The 27,663-nt window shown below is 35.8% G+C and overlaps 3 protein-coding genes and 1 long non-coding RNA gene across 4 annotated transcripts in view; 1 reads left to right on the plus strand and 3 right to left on the minus strand.

Moving 5' to 3' along the window:
- Positions 1 to 2,301, minus strand: part of LOC112126134 — a 129,505-nt gene extending 127,204 nt beyond the window's left edge. Inside the window, exon 1 of the long non-coding RNA XR_002909786.1 lies at positions 1,954 to 2,301. This is a non-coding gene — a long non-coding RNA (uncharacterized LOC112126134). The remainder of the gene's footprint in view (positions 1 to 1,953) is intronic.
- A 3,025-nt stretch (positions 2,302 to 5,326) lies between these two features.
- LOC106661103 (sex-regulated protein janus-A-like) lies at positions 5,327 to 13,423 on the plus strand. The gene is made up of 3 exons (XM_014384285.2): positions 5,327 to 5,540; positions 5,625 to 5,749; positions 12,884 to 13,423. The coding sequence occupies exons 1-3, from the start codon at positions 5,342 to 5,344 to the stop codon at positions 12,974 to 12,976; spliced, it is 417 nt and encodes a 138-aa protein (XP_014239771.1). The 5' UTR covers positions 5,327 to 5,341; the 3' UTR covers positions 12,977 to 13,423.
- A 1,338-nt stretch (positions 13,424 to 14,761) lies between these two features.
- LOC106661211 (Bardet-Biedl syndrome 2 protein homolog) lies at positions 14,762 to 26,138 on the minus strand. Its single transcript, XM_014384473.2, has 13 exons — positions 25,982 to 26,138; positions 25,742 to 25,927; positions 25,485 to 25,673; positions 23,633 to 23,815; positions 23,355 to 23,577; positions 23,154 to 23,293; positions 23,026 to 23,082; positions 22,767 to 22,952; positions 22,555 to 22,710; positions 22,263 to 22,493; positions 22,040 to 22,206; positions 14,994 to 15,142; positions 14,762 to 14,934 (listed from the first exon to the last, which is right to left on the minus strand). Exons 1-13 carry the CDS (start codon positions 26,105 to 26,107, stop codon positions 14,834 to 14,836), a joined length of 2,094 nt encoding a protein of 697 aa, XP_014239959.2. The 5' UTR covers positions 26,108 to 26,138; the 3' UTR covers positions 14,762 to 14,833.
- On the minus strand, positions 18,193 to 19,189 carry LOC106661212 (frataxin homolog, mitochondrial). Its single transcript, XM_014384474.2, has one exon. The coding sequence runs from the start codon at positions 19,112 to 19,114 to the stop codon at positions 18,599 to 18,601; it is 516 nt and encodes a 171-aa protein (XP_014239960.1). The 5' UTR covers positions 19,115 to 19,189; the 3' UTR covers positions 18,193 to 18,598.
- Positions 26,139 to 27,663: the final 1,525 nt, after the last annotated feature.

A 27,663-nucleotide genomic window follows, 5' to 3' on the forward strand; every position in this document is an offset into this window, starting at 1 on the left:
GATGATCCTTGAAGATGATCTCAATAAAAGATCGAAACGTTGGCACGATAAAGAAAATGTTTTTCTGAAACCTACATCACACCCGACCGCATCTCACGATATCTGAATAAATAAACGTAACTTTTTAGAAATGGTTTACATCATCAGAGATAAACACACCATCATGAAAACTCAGCCGCAACTATGCTAATATCATAAATCAAATCCGATATCAGTAACACACAAAACATATAATGCAACATATAAAACAATCATTACACTCCTCGCATCAAACAATTTCTACATAGTCGAAATCCCCGGCAAGCCCTTTTTCCCATTATCGGCCACTTTCACCTCAAAGAAGCCGATACCTCATAGAAAAATGTATTCTACTTCCTTCCGCACTACTTCAAAATCAAACATATATAAACAAAAAACATTAATATCTCACTATCACTCTCAGCACAACACACAACCGTGACACATATACACAGAAAACACACACTTTGAGTGAGTACAAATGCTTTGATTAAACCTAAAATTTCTATATTGTGTGTGGTGATTAGTGACCGTTAGTAGATGATTATTCAGAAATCGTGAGATGCGGTCTGGTGTGACGTAGGTTTTATAAAAACATTTTCTTTATCGTGCCAACGTTTCGATCTTTATTGAGATCATCTTCAGGGCCTGGGATTTACAAACATTGTTTAAATTTAACAAATACATGTAGGATGTGGAAAAAAGTGAATTTATACGATGCAAAAAATATATTTTATTATTTATTTATATAAGAAAATGTTTTTTCTGAAACCTACATCACACCAGACCGCATCTCACGATTTCTGAATAATAATTATCTATATTGTTTGCATCATTGTATAAATTCATTTTCACATCTTACATGTATTTGTATAATCTAAACAATGTTTGTAAATCCCAAGCCCTGAAGATGATCTCAATAACGATCGAAACGTTGGCTCGATAAAAGAAAATGTTTTTTGAAACCTGTATCACACAAGACGGCATCTCACCGTCTCCAAATAATAAAAAATAATAAATCCAACCCTAACACTGTTCTTCAATGGATCAGAAACAATCTGCCTTTCCGAAACGTGTCATATTTATTAACTTCGGTACTCTTTAAATGGAACTAAATTGAAACAAAAAGAAGGGAAAATGTCCTGGATCAACTCACAAATGGAAATGATAAAGTAAATTGGTTTGGACGATTTTCACTCCAGTTGAGATAGAAAGACGAAACCTGTTGATGCGATAGAAAAGAAAACGGGTATAAACAACACGATCCATTTTTCTCCCTGTGTTAATCCATTCCGTTGTGTATAGAAGATGAATTGATATTCTGTGTCGAATTTCTAATATTTACTTAGGTTTTGGATAGGATATATTTTTAGAGAATTTGGTCATTTCGACTCGAAGTCAGTGCTGCATGTCACTTTTCAAGTTAAGACGTCTCAGAAATTATAAATATTCTTTGGCAAAACTGTATTTTTGAGAAATTAAAGAAGGTAGGTCAATTTTTGAAGAGCCGATGTTGTTTAATTTTTAAAGATAACTAGCTAAATTAAACGTTAGGCTTTTTTGATGTTGATGCCTTCCGAGCCATCTCTAATTTTTCATATAAACGCAAGAAACTGGCGTATTTAAAAATATATATGCATCACATTACCAGTGGAGCGTTTCCGCTAAAATACTGGAATTTTGTAATACTAAGGTAAATTATATTGGCTTTACAGGCCCGGCAGCTGAATAATAACCGTTCCCCCTGGATTGGCACATTACTTAAATTTGCCACGCTTGATGCGTCCTATCCGCCCAATGATCACGATTTATTTAACAAGGAGTTTAATTATATCAAACGTTTCCGCTAATTGCTACCCCCTCCAAAGATTTAGTTTCAAGAGCGTTTTAATCAATTAAATTTCGTTTCTTTGTCAATTTCAATTTAACTGTTACCTTTGTGGAAAATAGCGAGTTCAGTCGGTCATCCCCGAAACAAGCCAGGCGTTACAAAAATCCACAGAGGTCGGAGCACAATTTTTTTTTTCTTTTTTTCGAAAATGAAACAAAAAAACGAAACTGCGTGATGTTCCTGAGAGGGTAAGAGCGATGCGGCCGATCCGGACGTTTCTGAGAGACTGGTGAAAATTCTGTGATGGAGTCGGGATCGATTTGCCACCACCTGTATCCCCACCAACCCTGTTGCTTTCAACCCCTGCGTCTGGTGAACATCTTTCGGAAGAGAAAAAAGATGAATAATGTCTTATTTGCTCGCTCGGGGGGAAAAAAAGAAACGAGTATGAAAATGGAAAAAGGTAGTACTACTTTTTTTACTACGAGAATAGACTGGGAAATGATTTTGTACGGTCGTTTTGTCCGGTTATTGGACTTGCGTTGATGTGCATACAATGCTTAGGTGCATTGAGCAAGTAATCAATGCTTTGGTTGTGCCAATGTGCAACATAATCTCACATCACATTCTTGAAGATGTATATATACATTATATCATATATAACAGGTTTTTGTTGATTTTTCCTGACAGTATTAAAAAGAATTCCTCCATTCCTTAATACTAAAAATATAATTCCTGACCACCAATTTGTTTTTATCAACACCCACAACTATTTAACAGTACCATGAACTATATTCTCCACTATTTAGTAGGGAAAGCATAGAAGAGTAATCTAGTTAACCACAACCAAAGGATCTCACACTCTCCTTTAAAAAAAATTCCTCCGAGGAACACTACTATGAAAAAGGCTGCACATGAATTAATGGTGTACAGAAGGATAATAGGCAAAAACCAGGGATGTATAGTGGAAATCTTACTCTGGATGTACCTACCAGCAGACTGACTCATCATGCGTTTACCAGAGCCTATAAAGTCAAACAGATAACAAAACAGAAGGAACTTAAAAATGCAGATAGTCGCTGTGTTTTTAATTGGAGCGAAGAGAATATGTCCCACAGCTGGTATGAAGAAGATATTGGGGCTAATCTCCTTTCTCCATGTAATAACGAGGACGACACAGAAAAAGAGTGGAAAAAATGGAAAGACCCCTTCGTTGATAATGGTACCATGTGCTGGTACACTGATGTATCTAGTACGCAAGTAGGTACGATCTTCCAGGCTGAAATCCACGCAGTTGACAGGGGATGTTGAAAGGCTACAAAAAAAAAGACAGCTATCAGATAGCTACTCAACCTCAGAGCACTATGCTCAAAGATGGTGTTGAATTCTCCAACATGGTGTTCCTTCTGTTGTTTGTACACCTGCAAACATCCTTTAAAAAAACACTTTGGCGCACTTACCCTTAGAAAAAGTGCTTTGGTATGTATTATGGATTTCTAACGGTATAAAAAATTCAACCATTGATACCGAGCCTAATCAACTTCCTTTATGATCTAGGACTCACCACTTTGCTACAGATACAGAACGGAGGGTACAGTAGCTCTCAAAGGGCGCAGTATATTAATCCACCCCGAACTTCTTACATCATACAACTTAATTCTTAAGTTGGGACAGCACTGATCAGGGACCTTTTTGTCGTACGCCATGCTTTTGATCGTCTTCTACACTCGGGCTTGCTCATACTCAAGGTCATCCTTCCTTCCATCTACTATCTCATACTTCATATCTACCTCACTGAACGGTTTTTCCGAGTCATTGAAGGCAATTCCCTGTCTATGTTGGTATTCTGGCCACCACACTTTATTTATTTCTGTTTAAAGACGGGCGAGGCCAATATAGTAGTACACTATATAATGTATACAAATACATTTCCTACTAGAATATAGTACAAATGGTAAAAAATATTTTATGATAGTATTAATTAGCCTTGATTGATGGGATTGATATCCCATCCCATTCTCGAACCACCACATAACCTTTACAGACGATACAGTAATCCTTTCAAGTAAATCTGATGGTGTCATTTCCACTCGAAACTTTCAGCAAATCTCACACTTTTTTTATTAAATTAAACGTGTTTCGGCTTTGCACCGTCTTCGGTGAGGAACTATCTGAAGTAAGAAACAGTTCCTCACTGAAAACGAGCGGGAGTAAGTAACCCGGTGCCGGTTCGACATGTGTTCACCGACTCGCAGACCAACACTCACCGTCAACTTTAAACCCCACACTCCACCAAAAAGATTCCTACATTTGACGTGGAATCCCTCCCCACAAACGGCTAAAACGTCAGTTATGACACGATACAGGGCTTTTTCTTGACTTCTTGATAATTACTCTGTCTTAACCTCAAAAATAAAAAGCTACTGTATAACACCTCAATGAAGACGATATGGACTTACAGACGGAAGTGTGGGTTCAAATATTCCAACGTCCGCTGCATCCAAACTGTCCAAACCTTAATCTTAAGAAAAATCATGATGCTCCATTTTATCACATCAAAACTACCCATACAGACCTAAATAGGCCGTTTGTCCAAGATGCAATACCCTCCCTTTATCGCAGTTCCCTCCCAACCATCATAAATCCTAAAACTCTCATCCCGACGAATTCCCTTAAACCCTTCTCGTCGTCTAAAGAGACGATCATGTCGAGTTATAATGACACAAGTCTTACTAGACAGCATTGTAATATCTTCGGGTTCAAAAATAAATTACACGGATATCACAAGGAATGTTGAGGTCATTGGGGATAGTAAGATTAGGGTCATAGTAAGGCGCTTTGACAATATATCTGACGATTTTTTATTAGGATTTGATGCGCTGGATTTTGGATGGCTTGATGGTAAAAACAAATTCGGTCTTTCATAGTTGTCCAAGTTTTCTGTTTTCTCTTAGGTATTGTGTTGAGATTCCATGACTAAAGTACAGTCCTAAGTATCTGACTGGACTGGAAGTCGGAAGCTCCTTGTCGTACAGCGAAAGGCGTGACTATTTTCTATGTGTTGTATATTTTCCACCACTCTTTGAAAAAAACCAAGGTGTTTTTGGAGGTTAGAGGTTGCTTCTTAGAAGACAGAATCGTTCATCAGATTGTAATGACGGTATTGGGATTTATACATTGTTAGTAGCAAGATTTTTTTCTTGTCAATCATTCTAGGACAGCATGTTTGAAAGAGCAAAATTAAATCTTAAAATCTCATAAATTAACTCTGAAAATATGACCGGCAAATCATATCAAATCATAAACCATATACACAAAGAAATTTGGTCATTATATGTGAAAGACGGTTTTGACCCTTTACCTCCTCTGTTTTGGTCTAAAAATTATATTTTAAAATAATAAATCTGTAATTAAAATTTAACCGCTTTTGACTTGCTCAATTGCCAACAGTTTAAAATCAAGTAAGTTGAGATTCCTCTCAAACATGAGCACATGTCTGACGAGGCGAGATTCTTTCTCTTAGGGCCTCTGAATAATAACAAAGCCCAGAAGAAGTCCCTTGTGGCTAGTTTGTGGTACAATTGGAAATGTTTATCTGACAAGTTGCGGGAAAATGAAGGCTTAGATGAAGGGGTATACTTAGCTGATTGCCTTATTCTTCCGCTCCGTCTCCAACTCCCCATACGACCCGGTATCATGCAAAGTTCAAAAGAAAAAGCCCCTTTTAGCGCTTTTTGTTTTCAAAAAAATCATGCTTGTGTTTTACTTTTTTCAGCCGACATCTACTACAAAACTGTGCAGACTTTAACAGGTCTTAATCTTGACCTGGAGTGCCTCGGTGGTGGTAGAATCATGCACGACCCTGCCAAAAAAAATATTAAAGTCTACGGTTATTCCCAGGTAAGAATAATTAATTTTTTTAACTATTTAATCTTATTGGTTTCAGCATATGGTTGTGTAATTAAAGAATTTCTAGACAAAAAATCATCTGCACGAAAATTTATTGTTAGGATCTGAAATTAAAATTGTTGTAAATTGTAAATATTCCGGAAACTTTTATCAAAATTTTAATATAAAACGAAGATTTATTTGTCAAGATGGTCAGCCACTGTTCAGCACTTGAGTTTTTCCAGTTGCCCGAGTTAGAACGGCAGCACCTTTTGTTTAACAACATCCAGTCTTTAGAAAAGAAAATCTCCAAGATGCAATCAGTCCTGCAGAAAGTCATACGCACGTCTGACAACCAGCAAGATCACTGTAACCAACAAGACGTCGAATGCTGTCCCTGTTCTTGCAGAACGGGCTGTGACTGCGGCGAAATAGACATGGACGAGGAGGACTACCAAGAGAGGCCTCTGAGCTCCAACGACCGTCCATTCTACATCCAGAAGAAGCTTTTGGAGTTGGACAACCTGTGCAAAGAGGAGATGGCGAGGGTGTCGGCCGTCAAAGAACAGCTCGAACCTCTTAACCAGATCGCCAGCGATTGGCACTTGCAGGACACCAAATTGGGGCCGACTTATAAAAGCGACGTCGACTTTTTCTACGACAATTTAGGTTTCGAAAGGGGGAGCAGTAACGAACAAAGAAGAAAATATATGGAAAGAGCATTGTCTAACAAAAACTCACAAAATGAATAGGACGCTGTGGTCAGATTATCTTCCACTCATTATAGGCTTGCTTTTTTTTTTCTGTATAAAAATATAATAAACTTAATATTTTTATTGGGATCACGGTTAATATGTATAATATATAACAGGATCACTAAAACTGCCAAGGTGTTAACATGCCTTTCATTTAACGATAATTGAAATTAGAAAAAACTCCATAATTCGGTCGTTTCAGATCAATTTGGCATATCAGACAGACCATTACAGGGAGGTTAAGCACTCCTAAATAATCAAAAATTAACAATTCATTCTATCACTTTAAAAACAAATCTTCACAGGTTTTACCAAAATCAAATTTCATCGAAGTGGAACTATTAATTTAACTTCAGGAAAAAATGTACTCCTGAGGTACTGCTGCGTATTCTAACATGTCCGATAGTGTGCGTACTTCCAGTATGCCTCACCTGCCCTAATTTATTTTATTGCCATGTTTGTAAGGCACTCACGACCAACAATTGTATGAAACAACGGACTAACAATTTACAACTATTAGAGGATATAGAAAATATGAGAAGAACTTGTAGAATAAAACAATTCCTGCCATAGAGGCTGTATGTCCGACTGGTGTTGGGTGTCTTCAACTTTACAAAACTATTTCAAATGTGTGGTGATTAGTGACCGTAAGTCGATAATTATTCAGAAATTGTGAGATGCGGTCTGGTGTGATGACAACACAAGACCCTGAAGATGATCTCAATAAAGATCGAAACGTCGGCACGATAAAGAAAATGTTTTTCTGAGACCTACATCACACCAGACGGCATCTCACGATTTCTGAATAACTATTTCAAATCTTTCTCAAATAAAATTCCAATACCGAGAAAAATAAAATTTACACTTCTAATGGAACTCAAAGTTGGTAAGGGTCAGTAAAGCAAATAAATAAAATTAAAAGAGAGCTTGTCATCGTGCTACTACTAGGCAATGACTCATTGCATAATCAAGTTATCAGGAGCGTCGGTGGCCTCAACGGTTTAGGCGTTGGGACGGCGCTCATCACTGTAAAAGTCCCGGGTTCGAATCCAGCGGCCCTGCATTCGAACCCGACATGCTTACAAATGGGCTTTTTTCAAAAAACAATCGACACCCTGAGGGTTCATATAACCTCGTAGTTGAAATAACCTCGTTAAAAAAGATTTTAAAAAAATCAAGTGATCTGAAAACAACAGTAGAAAACTGAGGGAAATGTTTATTATGTAAGAGTGAAAAATATAAACTTATAAACTTTACAATTAATTAAGGTTTTTAGTTGAGATGAAAAAAAGTTAATGGCACGAGCGGGATTCGAACCCACGATCTTCGGCTAGATACGCCGCTGCTCTACCACTTGAGCTATCGTGACCTCTATCCACTTGGACATCAACTTCCTATCTCAACCCCACCTTATGAGTTCCCCCCCATGAGGAAGTTGATGTCCGAGTGGATCGAGGTCACGATAGCTCAAGTGGTAGAGCAGCGGCGTATCTAGCCGAAGATCGTGGGTTCGAATCCCGCTCGTGCCATTGACTTTTTTATCTCAACTAAAAACCTTAATTAATTGTAAAGTATTAATTGGTCAAGCGGACCACGAAATTAGTGAACTTATAAACTTTGTTGAGTATATTTTATTAATAGTAGTTTAGAAATTCTGCTATGCCATTAAACAAATTTAAACGGTCAGCTGAAACAGCAATTTAAAGAGGCGATGTTTCAAAATTAATACAGAAGAAACATCTGACTCAAATGCAATAATTTAAATAGGTTCCTGAATTAAATCCTAAAAAAAAAAACAAGAACATAAGAACAAATTCCAGTTTTAAACATATTCAAAAATGGACCAATTTACGGAAGAGGAGTTTATGATGCTCACTGACGTGGAACGGCAAGATCAGTTGCTCCAGAAGATCAAATCCCTTGAGCAGGTCATGGTGGATTTGAAGATAAGACTGGACAAAGAGAGGTCGGGTCTGTTCAAGGTAAGCGAGGAGACGGAAAAGCGGTCGAGGTCAATGGGTATGCCGTATATACCAGCCCAGCCGTCGAGATGCATCGATTTGTCTAATGCCCATCCGAGAAGGACGGTCCAGCCGTTCACCCTCGCCCCTAACTCAACGCAGTACCACTTCGGAATCACAGATTCCTCAGATAACATACAGGGTTTCGGGCAAGAGGAGGTCCAGACTTACCCCGTGGCCGACGACAGGCCGCTCTACATTCAGAAACTCCTCGAAATCGATAATCTCTGCAAGGCGGAGATGGCCAGGATGGCCGCGGTCAAAGAGAAACTCGAACCTCTGAACCAGATTGCCAGCGACTGGAAGATCCAGGACATGGTGGGCGAAGATCCTCTCTTCGACATGAACGGCTCGCAGGACGAGGAACTTTCCGATATTCAAATGTCAGAAGAGTACATAAACCAATCTGGTCAAATGCTCACCTATGTCAGTCCGTTGTCGAGAAATTCATTTCAAGAAAGAACAAGACATACAACGCCTATCTCCACAGTGAACTCGATGTTTAGCGGTTCTGAATAAACTAAGCGTTTACAAGATATCCTCTACATCCCTCGATCAAGAAAATAAATAAAAAAAATAATAATTGTCTTTTCTGTTTATTTAAACACGTAAGAAAAGGGTTACAACAAGGAGGGTTGCTATGGATTCGCATTTTAAAATATTGCCAATTATCTTTACACGTGAATCTGTAACGATTTGTACTGGAAAAAATTGTATTTTTCGTCTGTTAAAACCGTAGTACTGCCTTGTGGGACAATGTACTTTGCTATTATTCAAGATCCCACGTAGGCATTTTATACTCTTTTTGAGGATTATTATTGGGTTCTTTGGAATTCTCGATAACGATTTATCAGAAAAGCGACTGGACGATTCTGGCACATTATTATGGCAGAACCTCTTTGTAAAAAGTGACAAATATCTCTTCTGCACTGAACATATTGAAAATTAACCTTTGGCACCGGTCAGGTCTGTGTCACTTAAAAGGCGAGAAAATATGGATTTTCAAAATTGGCCGTTTTTTCGTGCAAAAACTAGGTTTTTTTAAATGGACAGTGTATGTACATAGTGGTGCTTTTTCAACGCACCATGGGAAAACCAATGCACTATCTTCTTTTAAATGGACTCTGGTGCAATTTTCTTAATTTTCTAATTAAAACGAACTTGGTAAAAATTGAAAGATTTCTTTTTGGTCTTGCGTATTAGTCATAGTATCATTAAAATATTTGTTTGATTCCGGTAAAAAAAAAAATGCTACATGTTATTACTGCAAATGAGGTGCTCGACGACTTGCTTTTATGCTGCGACATGGTAGCCCATTCAGGCAATCCAGTTGGACGACCAGCTCATCACCATAGATTCATTATCCGACCAGGTCGGTGTGTCACGGGTTTGGGCCAGACTTTTTTTAGTGATTCTACACTCCAAAATATCGGACACGTATACGCCATTTCTTGTGAATAGGCCCTGGTTCGTCAAAAAAAATTTTTTTTGAACGTGGAAATTTACCGTTTTTTAATATTTTTGTTACGCCGTTCTAATTGCTCAATTCAGTATATGAATACATATATCATTTTACAGAATTTTTTATGATGATTGAAATAAAAATATAATAAAAGCTATCAAAGTTTATCAATAACCAAAAAATTTAAAAAACCTACTTTTTTTCAAGAAAACTAGGGCACAAATGTTTTTTCTTAAAACTAATATGAAATTTCGTTTTAACACTTCTAGAGAACCCCTAAATATAAATTTTTGTTTGAATTTAAATTTATCGATTTTTTGACCCCGAAAATATTTCTGCTTTTTAAAAGTGGTTATCGGAATATCTGATTGAAACGGCTATAATTCAAAAATGGCTAATAGGATTTTAACGTCAAACATAGCATTTGAAAGAAGAGGAATGTAGCTTTTAAACAACGTAAATTGCATAAAAATATACAAAAGATTTCTATAAGAAAATACTCAAAGTAGGAAAATTATTTGTTAAAAATTAACTTCGTTTTTTTAAATGGAAATAATAGTCGGATTTTAATGTTTGATACAGTCATAAAATGCACTTGACAATTCCTTTAAAAATAATTATTCACTATTTTTAGTGGTCCGCTTGACCAATCAATACAATTCAATTAATCTCAACTTAAAACCTTAATTAATTGAATAATTATCAACCTTGAAAATCGATTTCCTAGGTTTTGAGGACTTACTTAATTACTACTTATTTTGCACTAGGAATGTCAGTCACGCAGAAGGTGGACGAAATTATCAGTCAAAAAATTAATTTACACCAGTTTCCGCGAAAGTCCAAGTTTCCAGAATCCAAGTTTTGACCATTTTCTGACCTACTTTGCTCAAAGAATATTTGTTAAAATGTACAAAAAAAACGGTATTTCGTTTATTTATCTTTTTAAATAATACTAAATCATAATATTCTGCGTATAATATTCGTAGAACATTTTTTATTTTATTTTGTTAGTTCATAGACAAAGTCACTCCCAGTGATGAGTGAGGAAGAACGATCATCTCCTTGCTTCATAGAAATAATGAAGCTGGGATGAGTTTGAAGATTAACTTTTTGTAAATGATGATTCTACTCACATATTTGTTGTTTACAATGATCCGGATTTCAAGCATTAAATGCTCATCATCATGTTGAAGGAGCTACACAAATAAATATTATCCTAGCAAATAGTAAAAAAAAAAATACAAATTATAACGATTGCAAGTATTTACTTAAAAAAAAGGTGGCCACTTTTTGCCTCTCGGTGTAAAAGATATGACCTTACAATCCTCAACAATTTTAAAATCTAATTATTTCATTGCTTGTGCCAAACAGAACAGAAATTTTATTTTATTTATTTTATTCTAATTTTTTTATTTAATAAAGGCAAGCAACCATTAAGGGTCAGAATCATCCTTGAACAGAAATATATTTAGGGTGGCGATGAACAGAAACCACCAGCATGAACAATAAGGCCCCGTCAGGCCCGCCATAGCCATCGACCTCAGCCACCACGCCCATTCATGCCTTCTAAATTTTAGAGAGCAGACCAGACATTCCTTAAGAAATTGAAAAGTTTTTCTACCCTGTGTTCATCATCTGTCAAGAAAACTATCTAAAACACCACATGCCCTCCTTTCCAGCTCAATTCAAGTACAGACAGTAAGAATATGTTTGAATGTTAGTGGTTCCTGACAACCTTGGCAGATCGGTGGAGGCTCTCTCACCATGAGACCTCAGCCACCACCCCAATTCATGCCTCATCTTCTAAATTTTAGAGAGCAGACCAGACATCCTCAAGAAATTGAAAAGTTTTTCTACCTTGTGTCCATCATCTGTCAAGCAAACTATCTGAAACACCACATGCGCTCCTTTCCAGCTCAATTCAAGTACAGACAGTAAGAATATGTTTGACTGTTAGCGGTTCCTGTCTACCTTGGCAGATTGGTAGAGCTCTCTCGCCATGAGAAAACCATGCATGAGTCTGCAATGACCTATTCTGAGGCGAGCTAGGACCGTTTCTTCCTTTCAGGAGGTTTGAGTGATGGTGGACCCTTGTTTTACATCTTCCTTAATTTCTCTCAGCTTGTCAAAATGACCCAGAATCCACATGAATAGGACGGTGATATTTTCTACCGTAATTCCCTCAGGGCTGGGAGTATTTCCTGATTTTTATTTTTTTTATAAACTTTTTTGATCGGATTGGAGTTGATGCTGTTGCTTGAATTATGACAGTCCTTTCCTCCACTAAAACCCCAGCTATTGTAGGCAAATTATAGAACTCTCCTGTGGACATACTTGCCGTCCAAACTATAGACACATTTTTGGCAGCAGAAATTTGTTCTGCACTACCTGGCGACATTAGTCCTGCGAGTGATGCACCAGGACAGGTACGCACACAGCAGCATCAGCCAGATCACTGCTTTTACTGCAGAAGTTTTTGGCCAGTGACAGAGAAGAGGGGAAAGTACAAAAATAGCCACTTCATTATTAACATGGATGAGTAAAAGTGAGTTTATGTCCGTTATCACCCCAAGATATTTTACCATCTCAGATCATGACGCAATCACACCTTCAAGTTCGATTATCTTGTACAGCAAGTCTACACATGCATACAACTATTGCCTCAGTATTATGCTTGGTTTCCTATAGTAGCAAACTGTATAAGAAATGATTCTTACAATAATTGTCTTTTCAAGAATTGAAGAAATTCAAGAAGAAAGGGAACAAAAACTAATTGTATATCATCACCGTCAAATCATTGCAATATAAAGATCATAATTTATAATAATTAGTTACTATTTATTAATAATTAATTTTATTATTTTTAGACAGTAGTTTTGTTTACATCTTGTGTTTTTTGGTGTTTTAGGGTTTCGGGAAAGCAGACCACCAGATAACTGTGTCAATCCTCAAGACCGTCTACAAGGACTATGAAATAACCTGGTCAGATGAGGGCTATTAAAATTGATCCAAGTTCTTCCACGATTGCCGATTACGCATAAGCAGAGAACAAACAGTTCACTATCTTTCGTATTTCTTGCTCACGCAATCAATTTTTCAAAGATGAAAATAAGTAATATAATATATAAAACCAATAGGGCAGTTTGAAACCTCAGATTTTATGCTTTGACTCTCTTACGCTAAGCGCACAAATGTGTTTCTTAATAAAAAAAATTTTAAAGCCTTCAAATTGTCAATTTAACAAACCAAAAATTAAACATTTATAGCCTCATTCAGTATTTCCTCTGCTTTTGCAATTTGCTCACACATCTGCTATTTGATTATAATAACTTTGTTATTATCTCCAAAATGGATTGTTCATCACACATTTATGAAAAAGTGTACCTTGTTCAATTAATAATATTGTTAATTCTAATATTTGATTTGGAAATAAAATAGGTGAATAAGGCATTATTGTTATTATTTTCTACCCAATCCTTCCTTCTTCTACAAACAACAGGGCTTACGAAAATTTATTTTTTCCTTGTGGAAAAACAAGTACAATAGTAGAAATATATATTGGAGTGAGTCAATAAAAATAACAGTTTTCACTTTTTCAATTATCTATTTATTTTTAAAATCATTTTATGCCTTACTGATATTGTTTTAATCCTTTGACCATCATGATTCATTTAGTAAACATTACATCTCAGACTTATTCATTATTATCAGTTTGTGTCCAATATTGATTAATAATAATGTCTGTCGAGTACAAAATTTTGTTTACAGTTACTGTAAGCGGAAGTTTACCACTGTTGAGGCCACACATGGTGGTTCAATTGGAAGCAGAGGAAACTGCTCGAATTGTTCGGGTGGTTCAACAGATTCGAAAAAGATGACATGAGCCTAGAAAAACGAGAAGTTTGGTCAGCATTCACCGGCTGATTTTTTGCTCCTCACATTACACCTCTTTAGCCTTATTTTTTGAAAAAAAAAAAAAAAAAAAAAAAAGTTAAGTATGCATTATGGAAAGGGTTAAATCTGAACTCCCTGAAAGAGGCAGGGACAGAGGAAACATTCATCAAGACAGCCTGTTCTGATTGACTGGTCTATGCGATTAGAAAGACCAACTGGGAAAAATACACCATGAGTCAAGAAACTTCTGAAAATATCTTAAAGAGAGACTGGGAGAAGCACATGGAGAAACGCTTTTTTTTTTTTTTTTTTTTTTTTTGTATTGACAAAAAGTTATTTTTAGGAAATGAAAAGAAGACCTGGCCTGGATGGAATGTTGAATTACATGCTGAAAAATCTTCTTTATTGTACTTACCTATGTTTTAATACCATACTTGTCAAAACATCTTGTACTTCATTTAGGATCTGGTGGTCACTATGGAAGGAAGGGTTCCGTCTTGCAGCAATGACAATATTTCTATTCTCCCTTAGCATCTTAACGCGCTGAGATACACCCCCCCCCCTGAAAAACACCAACTGCCTCTGCGATATCCACTTGTCAGTGACGATGTCTCATTCTCACAATAATATTGTGAACTTCTGGTTCAAGATGATGTATTTCCATGGTCAAAGAGAATAAAACTGGATTAAAATGGAGAAAAGGCGATAAAAGGTGTTTATCTACAAAATTAGTAATTTTTGTGATTACTATTCTTAAATAAATTATTTATTTAAAAATAAGGATTAACAATTTTTTTTCTATTTTGTTTTATCCAACAAGAATATATCAGTTATTTTAATTAAATTTAATCGAATAAGAATAAATATCCCTATTCATTTTTGTGCAGTTTAGTGTAATTATTTCAATAAATTAAACTAACAATTTGTTATAAATATATTCCTCAATCCCTTCTATAAAAAAAATTTAGGCCTCTCCGGTCTTGATCACTTTTATCAGCATGTTCAGATTTTTAGTTGCCACAGCATTTCTACATAGGCTTATTATTTCATTTTTGTATTTTCCGACTAGAAAGGAAGAAAAAAATGTTTACTCTTCAATCGAGTTGTTATAATGTCAAGCGTACCTCTGAGTCTGGATGCATGCTGTATTACAGAATTTATGTTCCTCAGGGTCAATAAAAGTTCGTTGTTATTAGCACTCCTCAGTGCATAATTCCTCAACAAATCGCTATTGACCTGCTGCAATTGACTGTAACACTCTCTCAAATCCTTCCTTAAAAATATAAACACAAACCTTAGCTAATTAAAAGCTATGTATGTAATCAGATTTAGGTTTTTGGTTTTAAAATGGAAAAAAATTATGAAATGTACTTTGTAAAATATAAAAAGCATCATTCTTCAAGTATGTTTGGATTTAAAATCTAGATTATTGAGTCACATCAACACCAAACTGTCAACAATTGCTACTGCAAATTAAAGAAAAGCAAGACTGCTCTCAGCCAAACTCAGATATATTTTATTTTTTATTTTATTTATTAGATTTAAAATATAAAATATTCATATACCGAGATGCATTTTCTATTATATATTCTGCCCTATGGCCAATCCACTACATATATTTATTATTTTGGTTCCACAAGGTAAAATCAGAAGACAAATTAAATACCAGGTTAAAACAAATATTTTAGATGCCTATACTGAAAAACTAACTATACAAGAGCCCAGACTTTACAAAAAGCATGTAATATTGTAAAATGATTATCCTGTGATATTGATTATTATATCACTTCACAAGGTCATTAAAATATGTGTAGCACATATTTTTTGTGTGAATAGTCTGTTAAAAAATGTTAAATAAATAAAGATTTATTTTTTGGGAATGTAAAGCTATATGGTGGTGAGGCCTGCAAAATGAGGAACCTCTTAATTTTTCATTCTATTCTCCTTGGCTTTGTCTGTCGCTAAGACATAATATATGCAATATGCATTTTACAGTACAAAACTGATGATAGTAAACAGAAAGGAATGATCAAAGAACATACTATAAATAAAAAATAATGAAAAATGGGACTTAATATGTAGGTGTACTGGTTGGACTTAATTACCAAGTGAGGATGCGGTTATACCCTGTTCTGAGGGAATAGAAAAGTGCTAGGTTAAGAAAGAAATCCAAGAAATGTGGTACATATGTCAATCGGTAATTAAAGAGTATTAAGACAATTTTTCGTAGTTTCTTGGAGAGAGGAAGATTTTTGTTTTTCTGGTTGAGATGTTAATAAAATTATTGGTTTGTTTTGCACTTGTGAATTTATCCAGTGTTTGGTCATTTCTTTCTCCGTCCATTTGTTCACTTCTGCTCTTAACATGCTTTGGGTGTGCCAAATTTCCGTTCTGGTCCAAAGGGTGTGAGGGCTGCTCCCGCCTTTCCTAGGTTGTCAGCCTGTTCATTTCCCACAATCCTGTCATGTCCTGGAGACCCCATTAGAGTCACCTGATTACGTTTCCCCAGAGCACTCCAATAGGCACTCCAAAATCAGCTCTGAATGAAAGTGGATAGATTTAATTGCCTTCAATGCTGCTTGGCTGTCTAAGTCTTTTCTTAAGAATTTTAGGTTAGATTTTAATTTTTGTTCTAAGAATCTATTTGCACTTTCCATTTGCCATCCTTTGGATGTATGTATGCAAAGGTGGCAATCTTAGTGCTGAAATGAAGACAGTATGCAATGTTAAGGCATGCCAGTCTTTGTAAATTCTTTAAATGAGCCTATGTTTTCTTTTCTAAGGTTTTGGCCACCATGCTGAAACTCCATATGTGATCAAAGATCTAGTCGTTTTTGTATACAGCTAGCAGGCTATTTGTGTATTTATACACTACATTCTACTGCAAAACCTTTGGCTCATGCTTATTATAGCATTTGCTTTTTGTGTTGCTTTATCCATACGCTTCTTCCAGGTAAGCTTTCGATCTAGTATTCTTGTGTAGTTTGTTTGCCTGTAGAAAGTTATATTTTTATTTTTTAAAGAGAGTTGCACCTTGGAGGTGTTTATTTATATTATGTGCACATATTTTTACGGATAGCATTTGAGCTTAGAATATGGTTGTTAAGGCCCTTGAGGTTAAGGCAAAAGATTGTACTATTTCCTATTTTCAAGCCAACTAGATAAGAGTTCCAGGCAAATCTTTTGCTTTCTCTTTTCAATGATTATTATGACTGGTTGTTGTTTTTACCATGTCCGATAATTTAACTTGGTTGAAGATTTTATGGCTAGCAATTGTCAGATGCCATCTTTCTACAGCCCTATAAATTCTCAGTTCCTCCTTTGCACATAGGTAAAGGTGTCAGATTGAATATACTTTGCAGCTGTAGGTGTTTCATCAGCTCTGATGATGCTAAGGCATGTAATTTTTTGGATTTTTTTGTTGGAATTTCCTGCCATTCTTTATTTTATTTTTGGCCACTGTAAGTAACTTGTATAAGTGAGCACGTCAACAATAAGGTCATTTTACAATGTAGTTCACAGAGTACAATAACCTATAGGTTCTCTTAAGGTGGCATTCCACATTGACCGGTCGACGGTAATCCTAGCTATATAACTTTTTTGTAATGTTTTATTTCTTGGTTTCAGAGGGTTAGAGATGTAAGATTGAGCTTCTTTTAATGGTGAATAGCACAATTGCTCCCTTTGAGGGGTGTTATATTCACGCCCCTAACCTACAATTATTTTGTAGGTTATTTCAAAGTCTACTATTTTTTCAAAGTCAGAGATAGTTTTAGCCATGTCTGCTATTTTATCTTTGTTGAAGATTTTGACATGGTTAGCACTTGTTTGATGCTTTCTTTCCACTGTTCGATGAATTCAGTTCCTCTTTTTCACATGTATTATGTATTTATTCCTTTGCAGCTGTGGGTGTTGTTTTATCAGCACTTATGATGCTCAATGTGTAATTTTTTGGATTTTTTTGAAGAATTTCCTGTCTTTCTTTGTTCTGGTTTATGTCACGTGTAACTTGCATAAGTGACCATAGATCTGACAAATGTAAGGTCATTTTATGATTTAGTCCACTGAGTCTTTACTATATTCATTTGTCAGTAATGCTCTATCTTAAGGCAGGCACTCCATGTTTGTTCAAGAAAAACTCCCTAATATGTAACTTCTTTAGAATGCTTTATTTCTCATTTGCCGCCATTCTTTTCAGATATATAAGTATGGGTGTTGTTCCGTTAAAAATAAATAAAATAAACAGAAAAGGATGATCAAAGAACATACTTATAAATAAAGTGGAAAAAAAACCAAAGGTACAACTGTACCTCTCAATATTAGCTTATAAATTATATTTCTTATATTACATCAATTCAGTCTTTAAGATAATGAGGAAATTTCCCATAACTATACAACTTTACATGTTAAATCATTATTAACAATCCGAAACATTTTTTTTTTTCTCACCATGAGTATATACCATAGTGGGCTCTCATTAGAATATATGTAACATTGATTAAATTTTAAACTGTTTGTTGTAATTATTTTTTTTTTGTATTTTACAGTACATTTCATTTTAAGAACCAAGCCCACCCTTGGTATATACTGAATAATGCAAGATGTATCTGCCAATTGTGTATTTTCAAACAGATAACACTGTTACATAAAACATTTAACTATATCAGCAAATTATGTTGATATTAATAATAAAATCTATTATTTTATTTATGATTTGTCTAATTTGGTGCTAAAGCGTTTTTTCCGAGTATGTGCACATTGAGAGGTCTATGTTATCATTGAGGATGATGGAAAGTTCTTGTTTGAGGAGTGTGTGCAAGGGTATGTTGTCATGTTTGTAGACCCACGTGTTCCTCTGTGGATCGAAATCGTAGCGCTTCGGCCCCGAAGAAGGCGAACTGAGCCAGATCTGCTTATTCGGTGTCTGCCGGTTGATAACGTAAGTGCCGTTGTTTCCGAGGGCGACTGTGAGCACTCCGTCGCTGTAAGTCACATCGCCGCCTCGCAGCTGTTCGCGCGACTCGACCAAAACCTCGAAGAAGTCGCAGAGCGATTCTAGGGTCTCGTTGCAGACTCGCTCGAACTCGACACTGTTCACTTCGCCCTGGGCGGTGCCCAATAGACGACGGGATGGACGGAAATAACGTGTTTCGGGTGTAAAAACGATCCTAGTTCGAACCGAGACACCGGATAATAATTTTCCGACGTTTAATACGGTTCTGTAGCGTACGAATCTCGACCACATGGGGAATTTTGACAGTTCAAACCTGACACGTAACCTACTCTGTGGGTTGTCACGCACCAACGTCTAAATTCTACTGCTTTCTTGACAAACATTGACATGACAACCCGATAATATCGTATATTTTCAGAAAAATTTTGAGTACACTTAACTCCTTTTACATTGTAATAATATGTCTATATTACAGAAAAAATATAATTATACACCATTTCAAGTTTAGCTGTGGGTTTTCATGCAACCAAAACTACTAAGACTTCTGTTGGAGTACCTACAGGTACGATGATGAGTAAATGGATAGCGACAGGGAAAAAAGAGACGGCCATAAGGCCTACTGCACCTCGACTTGAAAATTGTGCTCCCCTGTTATTTACAACTCACTGAGCTTCAGGTTATTAGCTAGCCTCCACAGCTTTGCCAGCGGCTTCTTGGTGTCGGATCTTGCTTATGGTTTTTCTTTCCTAGTTGCAAGAACCTGCCTCTACATAGACCTTCAAAAAAACATAAAATGTGTTCTGCGGTCTCCTCCTCTTCCTGGCAGTATCTACAGTGTTTCTTTTGTCTGTACTCCTATCCGGTAGCAGTGCCCTGTCAGGAGTCCAACCAGAATCCTGGTTCGGTTGTGGTTGTCTTCCAGTAATTTTTTGGAAGTTTTGCGGATGGTCTTTCTATGAATCTCTTTGCATGCCTTATACCTGTGGTATTGTTCCATCAGGTTTTAGACTCATTAAGGATCCATTTTAAGATGTATCCTCTTTTGTGGCAGGCTGCTAAGCCACAGTAGGGTTGTGGGCCCAGAGAGTCCACATGCTCCCTTTTTGGCCAACATGTCAACTTTTTCGTTGCCTCTAGCCCCGAATGTCCAGGGACCCATGCCAGGGTCAGGTCGTTAGTGTCAATAACTTCCGTCAGGGCCTCCATGCAGTTCCAAACACCCTTTGACTTCACCTCGCATGAGGCTAAGGCCCTAAGTGCTGTCATAGAAAATGGCTATCTTCCGAAAATTTATTCCTAGCCTTTTTATTTCTCTAGTGCATTGTTAAATTGCTGTGATTGTAGACTGGAAAACTGTAGCATCAATTCGATCTTGGGTTCATCCCGAAGACCCCAGCTCCTGTACATGATGAGTAGGAAATAAATAGTCTTTTCCATAATAGGCAAATAAATGCCATCAAGTCAGTCGCTAAAACAACGGATGCGACAACCACCTAATAGACAAATTAATTTTACAGAAAGAATCTATCATGACCAGAGTCCTAATTTTTCCTAGACAGACTCCTAGACCAAAAAGATATAGAGCACTCCTGTACCTAGGCCCAATGTCAGAACATTCTACACAGTTATTATTATTATACAGGAGCCGGCCTCTTTACGACCTGTGCACTGCGACGAGTATTGGTTTATTGTGCATCTCCATTTTTTTAATCTAAATATCTAGATATCTTAATCATTAAGCTTAATGCTTTTTGAGCCAGACCCCAAAGTTTTACCAAGGACTCCCGTGTGTATCCTTCAGGCCCTGGATTTTCCTCTCCCACGATTTAGGGCTTCGCACTAACAGAGGACATGCTCCTCTGTTTCTTCTTCTTCTTGGCAACATCTGCACAGGCTTGTTTCTGTCACTCCGAGTCTATGTGCCTCCGGACTCTGCAGTGTCCAGTTAGCAGTCCGATAATTATTGTCCTAGCACATTCTACGTTTAGTAGTTTGCTGTTAGTTTCTGTGATGGCCCTTTCATAATAGTTTTCGCATGCCTCTGTCCTGGGCTACATTCCGATTGAGCGGAGGTCCAATGGATCCGTGTTTTTGGTAGTGCTAAGCCAAAAAAGGGTTTGAATAGGTGTCATTGAACTTTCCTTGGCCAATTTATCAACCTCTTCATTCTCTCTGCCCTGTGTGCCCTGGCACCCAGACAAGGGTAATTTTGTTATCTTCTCCAATGTCTGACAGGGCTCTAATGCAGTCCCAAACGACTCTAGACTTTACTGTCGATGCAGCAATTGCCTTCAGTGCCGCCTGGCTGGTACATTTTGCCTTGATATGTTTATTGAAGATACTGAATGAGTTTATAATGGTATGACACCATATATGGCCTCAAAGACATGTATATACACATTTTTAAACATGATTGATGTAAGCTTTTTTTCTGTATAATATTGTATAATTCGAATAAAGATTTTAATATTTTATAAGCACCCATTTTATAAGACAACCTGAAAGATTTTATTTTTTTTGGGGGGGGGAAGCATTTTCTTAATGGAAATTTTCCCACCAAAGTGACAATACGCCCTGTTATGTTTGGTTGGACGATAATCTAAATACCATACTTATAAAAGAATTTTAGCTAAGATTTTTGCTAGTTGTTTTGCACAAATAACTGGAATGTAGTAACTTTTTGTATCTATGTTTTGACATTTTGCTATCTTCAGTGGTGGATCAGTGAGCTTCTCCACCTGTTTTTTTCTGGTTCCACATGTCCGATGAATTCCTATTTTTTTTTTTTTTTCTGTAAGGAAATTTTTACTGGCTCACAGAAGATCATTATTGTACCTTTTCACAACAAATTAAACACTTTCCTTAGTGTGTTGTCATACACTTCTCTTGGTGTGAGACTTACCAAAGTGGCTACCGTATACAGACTGTGCCTCATAGTCACAAAAGACATGACAAGATAAGACAGATATTTCTGCCTGTTTTGCTTTCTTCCTCAGTTAAGATGGAAGTGGTCAGTATAGACTAAATGGGCCTATAATTTTTCTCAAACTTTGCCTACTGCGAGGAGTTCACCTTCCTTGTCGAGAGATTTATAAATCTCTTAGCTTGCCTCATACTTGGTGCTTTTGTCCAGTAATTAAGTTTTCTTTTGAAAAGTCACTTTTACAATTTATGATTTAAAAAAAAAAATTGAAAAAGCATTTGAAACAGACTTACATATACATCAAAAGTCGAGAGTCTTCTGCTTGAACAATTAGCCCTCTGATGAGGTTTGCTGTGTCGGCCACGGTTGCTGACATTTTTGTAGCATTCTGCTGTAGGTCATCGGCTTTTGTTAGATTATCCCTTAAACTGGTATATACTAAGGGAAACTCTGCAGTAGACTAAAACAAATTTAAATGTAGAAGGTTCATCATAAAAATACACTATTTTTTCTTACTTGTAAATCATCTATATCAAAAAATTGAGCAAGTGATTGTACTATATCAGCAGCGACGGATATATGTGGTGTGAAAATTGTCATATTTCCAGATTCACATTTCAACTGTAGGCTTGACCCATCTCTCAGTGAGGTGAGAAATATATTCCATTCTGCTCTACTTGAACCTTCACCTGCTCTTTCAAGTATAGAAGATGTCACCAAAAAATTTGTGTTTTGCCACGTTTCAAGCTATAATATTTAATGAAAGATTTATAATTTAATTATTTTTTTATGTATAAATATGTCATACTCGTGATGCTCTTTCATTAAAACGGAATGTTACGTAGCTATCAGGTATAGTGCTTGATGAAGGTGATGCCACATCGTACATGGAAAATCTAGGTAGCTGCCTTGTTACTTCAAACACGTGAAACTGTGTTATGTTTGCACTTGAACCAACGAAAGCCTGTAATATACATATTAAAGTTTCAAACTACCGACCAAAAATCCACTAGTTCCCACCTTTATGTGAATATCCAGTGGTGTGTCTTTCGGAGGAACAAGAGGAATATCTAGATTGTTTGTAACTTGGGCCAAAGGTGGATGCATAACGAAAATTTCACCGTCAAAAATGCCTTCAGCAAAAACAGTCGCCGATCTAATCACTGTGAGATTGTTAGTTGACAATGATATGACAACATGACCTCCCTAAAAATATAAATTTTACATATCAACATTATTTAAATTTCCATTACACTTTTCATGTTTTTACTAATCTTACTGGATTAAGTTTTGTTCCTGGACTCACACTAATGTCAGTTAGAAGCCTAGTATTTGCCTTAAAAATATAAATAAATGAAAAATTTAAATTAGCAACTGAACCGAAAATTTATTTTTGAAAAAATTCACCGGTATTCCAGTCCCTGAAGGATCTGCTGAATAATTCCTTAATTCTGACATTAACATTTGCTTTTTACTCATCAAATCTCTGATCACATCGCCATATTGAACTGTATCTTTATTCAGGCTTGTCGAGTCATACCCTCGTACTGAAAATAAATTTATAAAAAAAATTTTTCTGATGCGATAAAAATAAATACTTTTTTTTACTTTCTCCATGAGTTGAGCAGACTATTAACTGGGGCTTTCCGCTCATAGTATAATCACCTACGACAATCCCAGCGATCCCGTGGGGAAGGATATCATGAAAAACGACGTCCCCTGTTTTAATGTTCCTGGCGTCCACTTTTCCATTTGACCAGCCAGTGATCAACTCGGGGATTCCATCTCCATCGATATCATAACTGGCAAGGCACACAGGGGCATTTTTTGACTGAAATCATTACTGTAAATAATGAATTTTTTAAAATTACTTTTGAAATATTTACTTTAACCCTCCAAGTACGATTGAGCTTGTCGTAAACACCGACCGTCCCGTTGGCCAAAGAATATGCAAACTTTTTGTCACGTAGTGCCACAAGAGTTGTAATGGCTTCAGTTTCAGACAACTCATGCACCAATGCATCATCTTTAAAAACCCTCAAGTCAAAATCATCAGAGCCTACAATCAACTAAAAACCAAAATTCTTAATATGTGTATATTGCCTTTACAAGTCTGCCTTAATGTATTTGTAAATTTTGCATGTTTTACTGTTCCTTCCAAAAGAAAACAAATGCAAAAGACGTAACTGTGAAAATTAGACTAATGAAGTGGAATTGGGCAGGTCATGTGATTCGTTCTCCAGACGGTAAATGGACCAAAAAGGCAACCAATTGGACACCACACTTATCCACTAGGAGAAGACCACAGAAACGATGGGAAGACGATTTTCGGGAGTTTGCTGGAGGTTCATGGCGAAAACTCACAAGAGATAAGACAGCTTGGAGGGAAAAGGGAGAGGCCTTTGCTCTAAATAGGACCGGTTAAATGACTATGATATGAAAGAAGAAGAGGTAGAAGAGGAAGAAAGAGAAGGAAAAGAAGAAGAAAAAACTAAAGGAAAATCAATAACAATAAAAAAGGTTTATTTATTGTTCCTTCCATAGTTTAGACCACAAAAATATGAACTATTCCAGCAAACTAAATTTGTTGAAATCAAATTGAAAATATTTAGAATATCTATGGATTGAATAAATGAGCTCTCTCTATATTAAATTATAGAAAGTATAAATAATTCATATATGTTTTTTAAATTTATTATCGATATTTTACCGAATATTATAAAAATAAAAAAATCAATGTTTTTTAGGGCTATTATTCATGGATTAAATTTTGTCTGTTCTTGACCAATGAGTCATCATGGTTTTTCCTCCATTTTGAAGCTTTGGCCATCGTGTTGCTGACATTGGCCAGCATTGTTTCTATATTCTTAAAACTGTCAGATATACAGTCCAATGCTGTTTCCATGTGATCAAGACGCATCTTGACATCATTAGCGGCACTGCCGTCATCCTCGTCTTCGCTTGATGGGAAATGAAGGTCACTGTCTAAATCCAAATAATCTTCTATATTGAAATTCTGATAGTCGAATGTTTGGAAATTTTTGTTCGCCATCTTTCTCTTTATCATGATCGGTTTGGAACTTTTTACAAAAACTTTATCTCATTTATTAAAACAGGCCTCTTTTTTTTCTTTAACTAAATAAACACATGATTACATTTATAATTCTACTTTTAAAAAGTTCAAGTGTGAAGTTGTAAATATATATTAAACTTAAGTTGTTTTAACGTAATGATTATTTTGTGTTAACAAATAAAATAATTTGTTCACTTGTTTACAATTTCAAACGTACATATGTATATCATAATTTTGAAATGTGGTGAGATCTTCAAAGAGATAAAAAACATAAGTGCCATGAAAATATGGCAAAAAGAGGGAAAATTCGAAAAATTGTAGGTTGAGATGAGGATTTAGTGTCCAAGTGGATCGAAGTTATGATAGCTCAAGTGGTTAGAGCAGCAGCATTAAAGGTCGTGGGTTCAAATCCTGCTCTTGACACTTGCTTTTTCATCTCAACCAAGGCCTTATATAAAAAGTATAATTAATTGGAATAAAATATAAGCTTGATCATTTCTGACCATCTTGGTGTGTCAGACCACCATCTTCATTGATCTATCTGATGTTTTTAGTAGAACATAATGGCTGGCAAAATCATGGACACAACAGACAAAACCAACACAACAAACTACAACATTATAATATATAATTTTATATTCTATCTGCTAAAATAATAACGGTACCTCATTTTGACCATCGCTGTCAATGTCTAAAATAGTAAGAGATCTCACGTTATCGCCAGTCACAGTCCAGTAAGGATCATTTCCTTCCCAGTCAAAGCCCTGGATAGAACAGTTACCACCGACTATTGCCAAAGGGATGTCATAGCTGCCTATTTTGCCAATAGTTATGGAATTGGCACCATCTGGAACCTGACAAAAAAAATATTTAACATGGCAAGACTTCGAGACTTCATTATTAAAAAGACTTCAAGATATACTTCTTTGTAAAAAAGGTCAGTATTGTTTTCAACGTGATAGGCCAAAAGAGTGCTGGGCGTTCCAACGAGCAATATGTCTTTATCTTCATTTGGGTTTAACCGACCGGCACACACTGAGGTCACAGCTTGGTTTATATTGAGTATTGATGTATCTTTATTTCTCAGGTGCGGGCTGTGTACCAAAACCTGAAAATTAAGTTTTTCAATAAAAATTTGATTTTCTAAAAACAAACGGTTTACTTTGTCGCCCGTGGTCGCTGCTGTGATACAGCTGTGCGATCCATCATATTTGCCAATGGTCACTCTGCCAGGCAGGATTTTCTGTTTTAAATGAATTGTGAAAAGTGGCATGGCCATTCCTGCCATGGTGACCGTGGTTACTGTCAAGCGTTAAGCATAAACAAACGGACAAAGTTGACTATAATGGTTTTCACCCAGTCTGACACATTGGGAGATCATTATTATTTATTCAATCCCTAAGTAATTTTTATTTTATTTTTACTATATTATCTTAATAATTTTTTATCATAAGTATTAATTAAACAGTTGTAGGTGTAGCACATTTCGTATTTATTATTTATGTGACTCATTGATTAATTAAATGTTGCTATTTATCTAATGATTAACATTTTTATTGGGAGGAAGTTCAATTGCATCATCCCTTGTGATATTAGAATCTTTTCGTTTTATATTTGATAAGTAGATACAATTCTTCTTATTTAAATAACTATTTCAAGAAGAAAGTATCGTTAAGTTGTTAACATGAATAAATTAAAATTATAAATATTATTTATTTAGAAATCGTGAGATGCGGTCTGGTGTGATGTAGGTTTCAGAAAAACATTTTTTTTATCGTGCCAACGTTTCGATCTTTATTGAGATCATCTTCAGGGCCTGGGATTTACAAACATTGTTTACATATTACAATTACATTTTGGATGTGAAAAAGTGAATTTATACAATGCAAAATATATTTTTTATATATTCAATCAAAGTATTTCTACTCACTCAAAGTGTTTGTCTTCTGTGTAATTGTGCCATTCTTGCGTGTCGTGTCGAGAGTGCCAGTGAGATTTTGCTATTTTGTATTTATATACGTTGGATTTTGAAGGGGTGGGGAAGGATGTTGGTATAGAAAAGACATTTTTGTTTTCTATACCAACATCCTTCCCCACCCCTTCAAAATCCAACATATATAAATACAAAATAGCATAATCTCACTGGCACTCTCGACACGACACGCAAGAATGGCACAATTACACAGAAGACAAACACTTTGAGTGAGTAGAAATACTTTGATTGAATATATAAAAAATATATTTTGCATTGTATAAATTCACTTTTTCACATCCAAAATGTAATTGTAATATGTAAACAATGTTTGTAAATCCCAGGCCCTGAAGGTGATCTCAATAAAGATCGAAACGTTGGCACGATAAGGAAAATGTTTTTCTGAAACCTACATCACACCTGACCGCATCTCACGATTTCTAAATAAATATCGATTAATGGTCACTAATCACCACACATTATAATTAAATTTAATCATTATAACAACAATGTTATATAATCCAAGTAAGAAAACAGACAGTTTTCATGTGATTTTCATTTAATTTATGAAAATGCTTAGATAAGAAAATGATCAAAAGGTACAATTTTTTTAAATACCCAGCAGAAATCAATAATTTTTTTAAAATTTTGTAATGATAGTTTTAAATTATTAATAATTTATATAAAATCCGTTTTATTTAATAAAGACTTGTAGTTTGGGGGTTTCCGATTGTCCACTTCAGCCTCGTCTAATAGACCAAACCTGCGAAGAGGGGCAGAACATTTTTTTTATTTTAAGACATTTAGGCAATTCTGGACAAGTTTTGAGTTGATCTCTTATTATTTTGCACCTTTGAAATGTTTATTATTTA

This window comes from Cimex lectularius, unplaced genomic scaffold (genome assembly GCF_000648675.2).
Source record: "Cimex lectularius strain Harlan isolate CLEC.00 unplaced genomic scaffold, Clec_2.1 scaffold39, whole genome shotgun sequence".
NCBI classification, from domain to species: Eukaryota; Metazoa; Arthropoda; class Insecta; order Hemiptera; family Cimicidae; genus Cimex; species Cimex lectularius.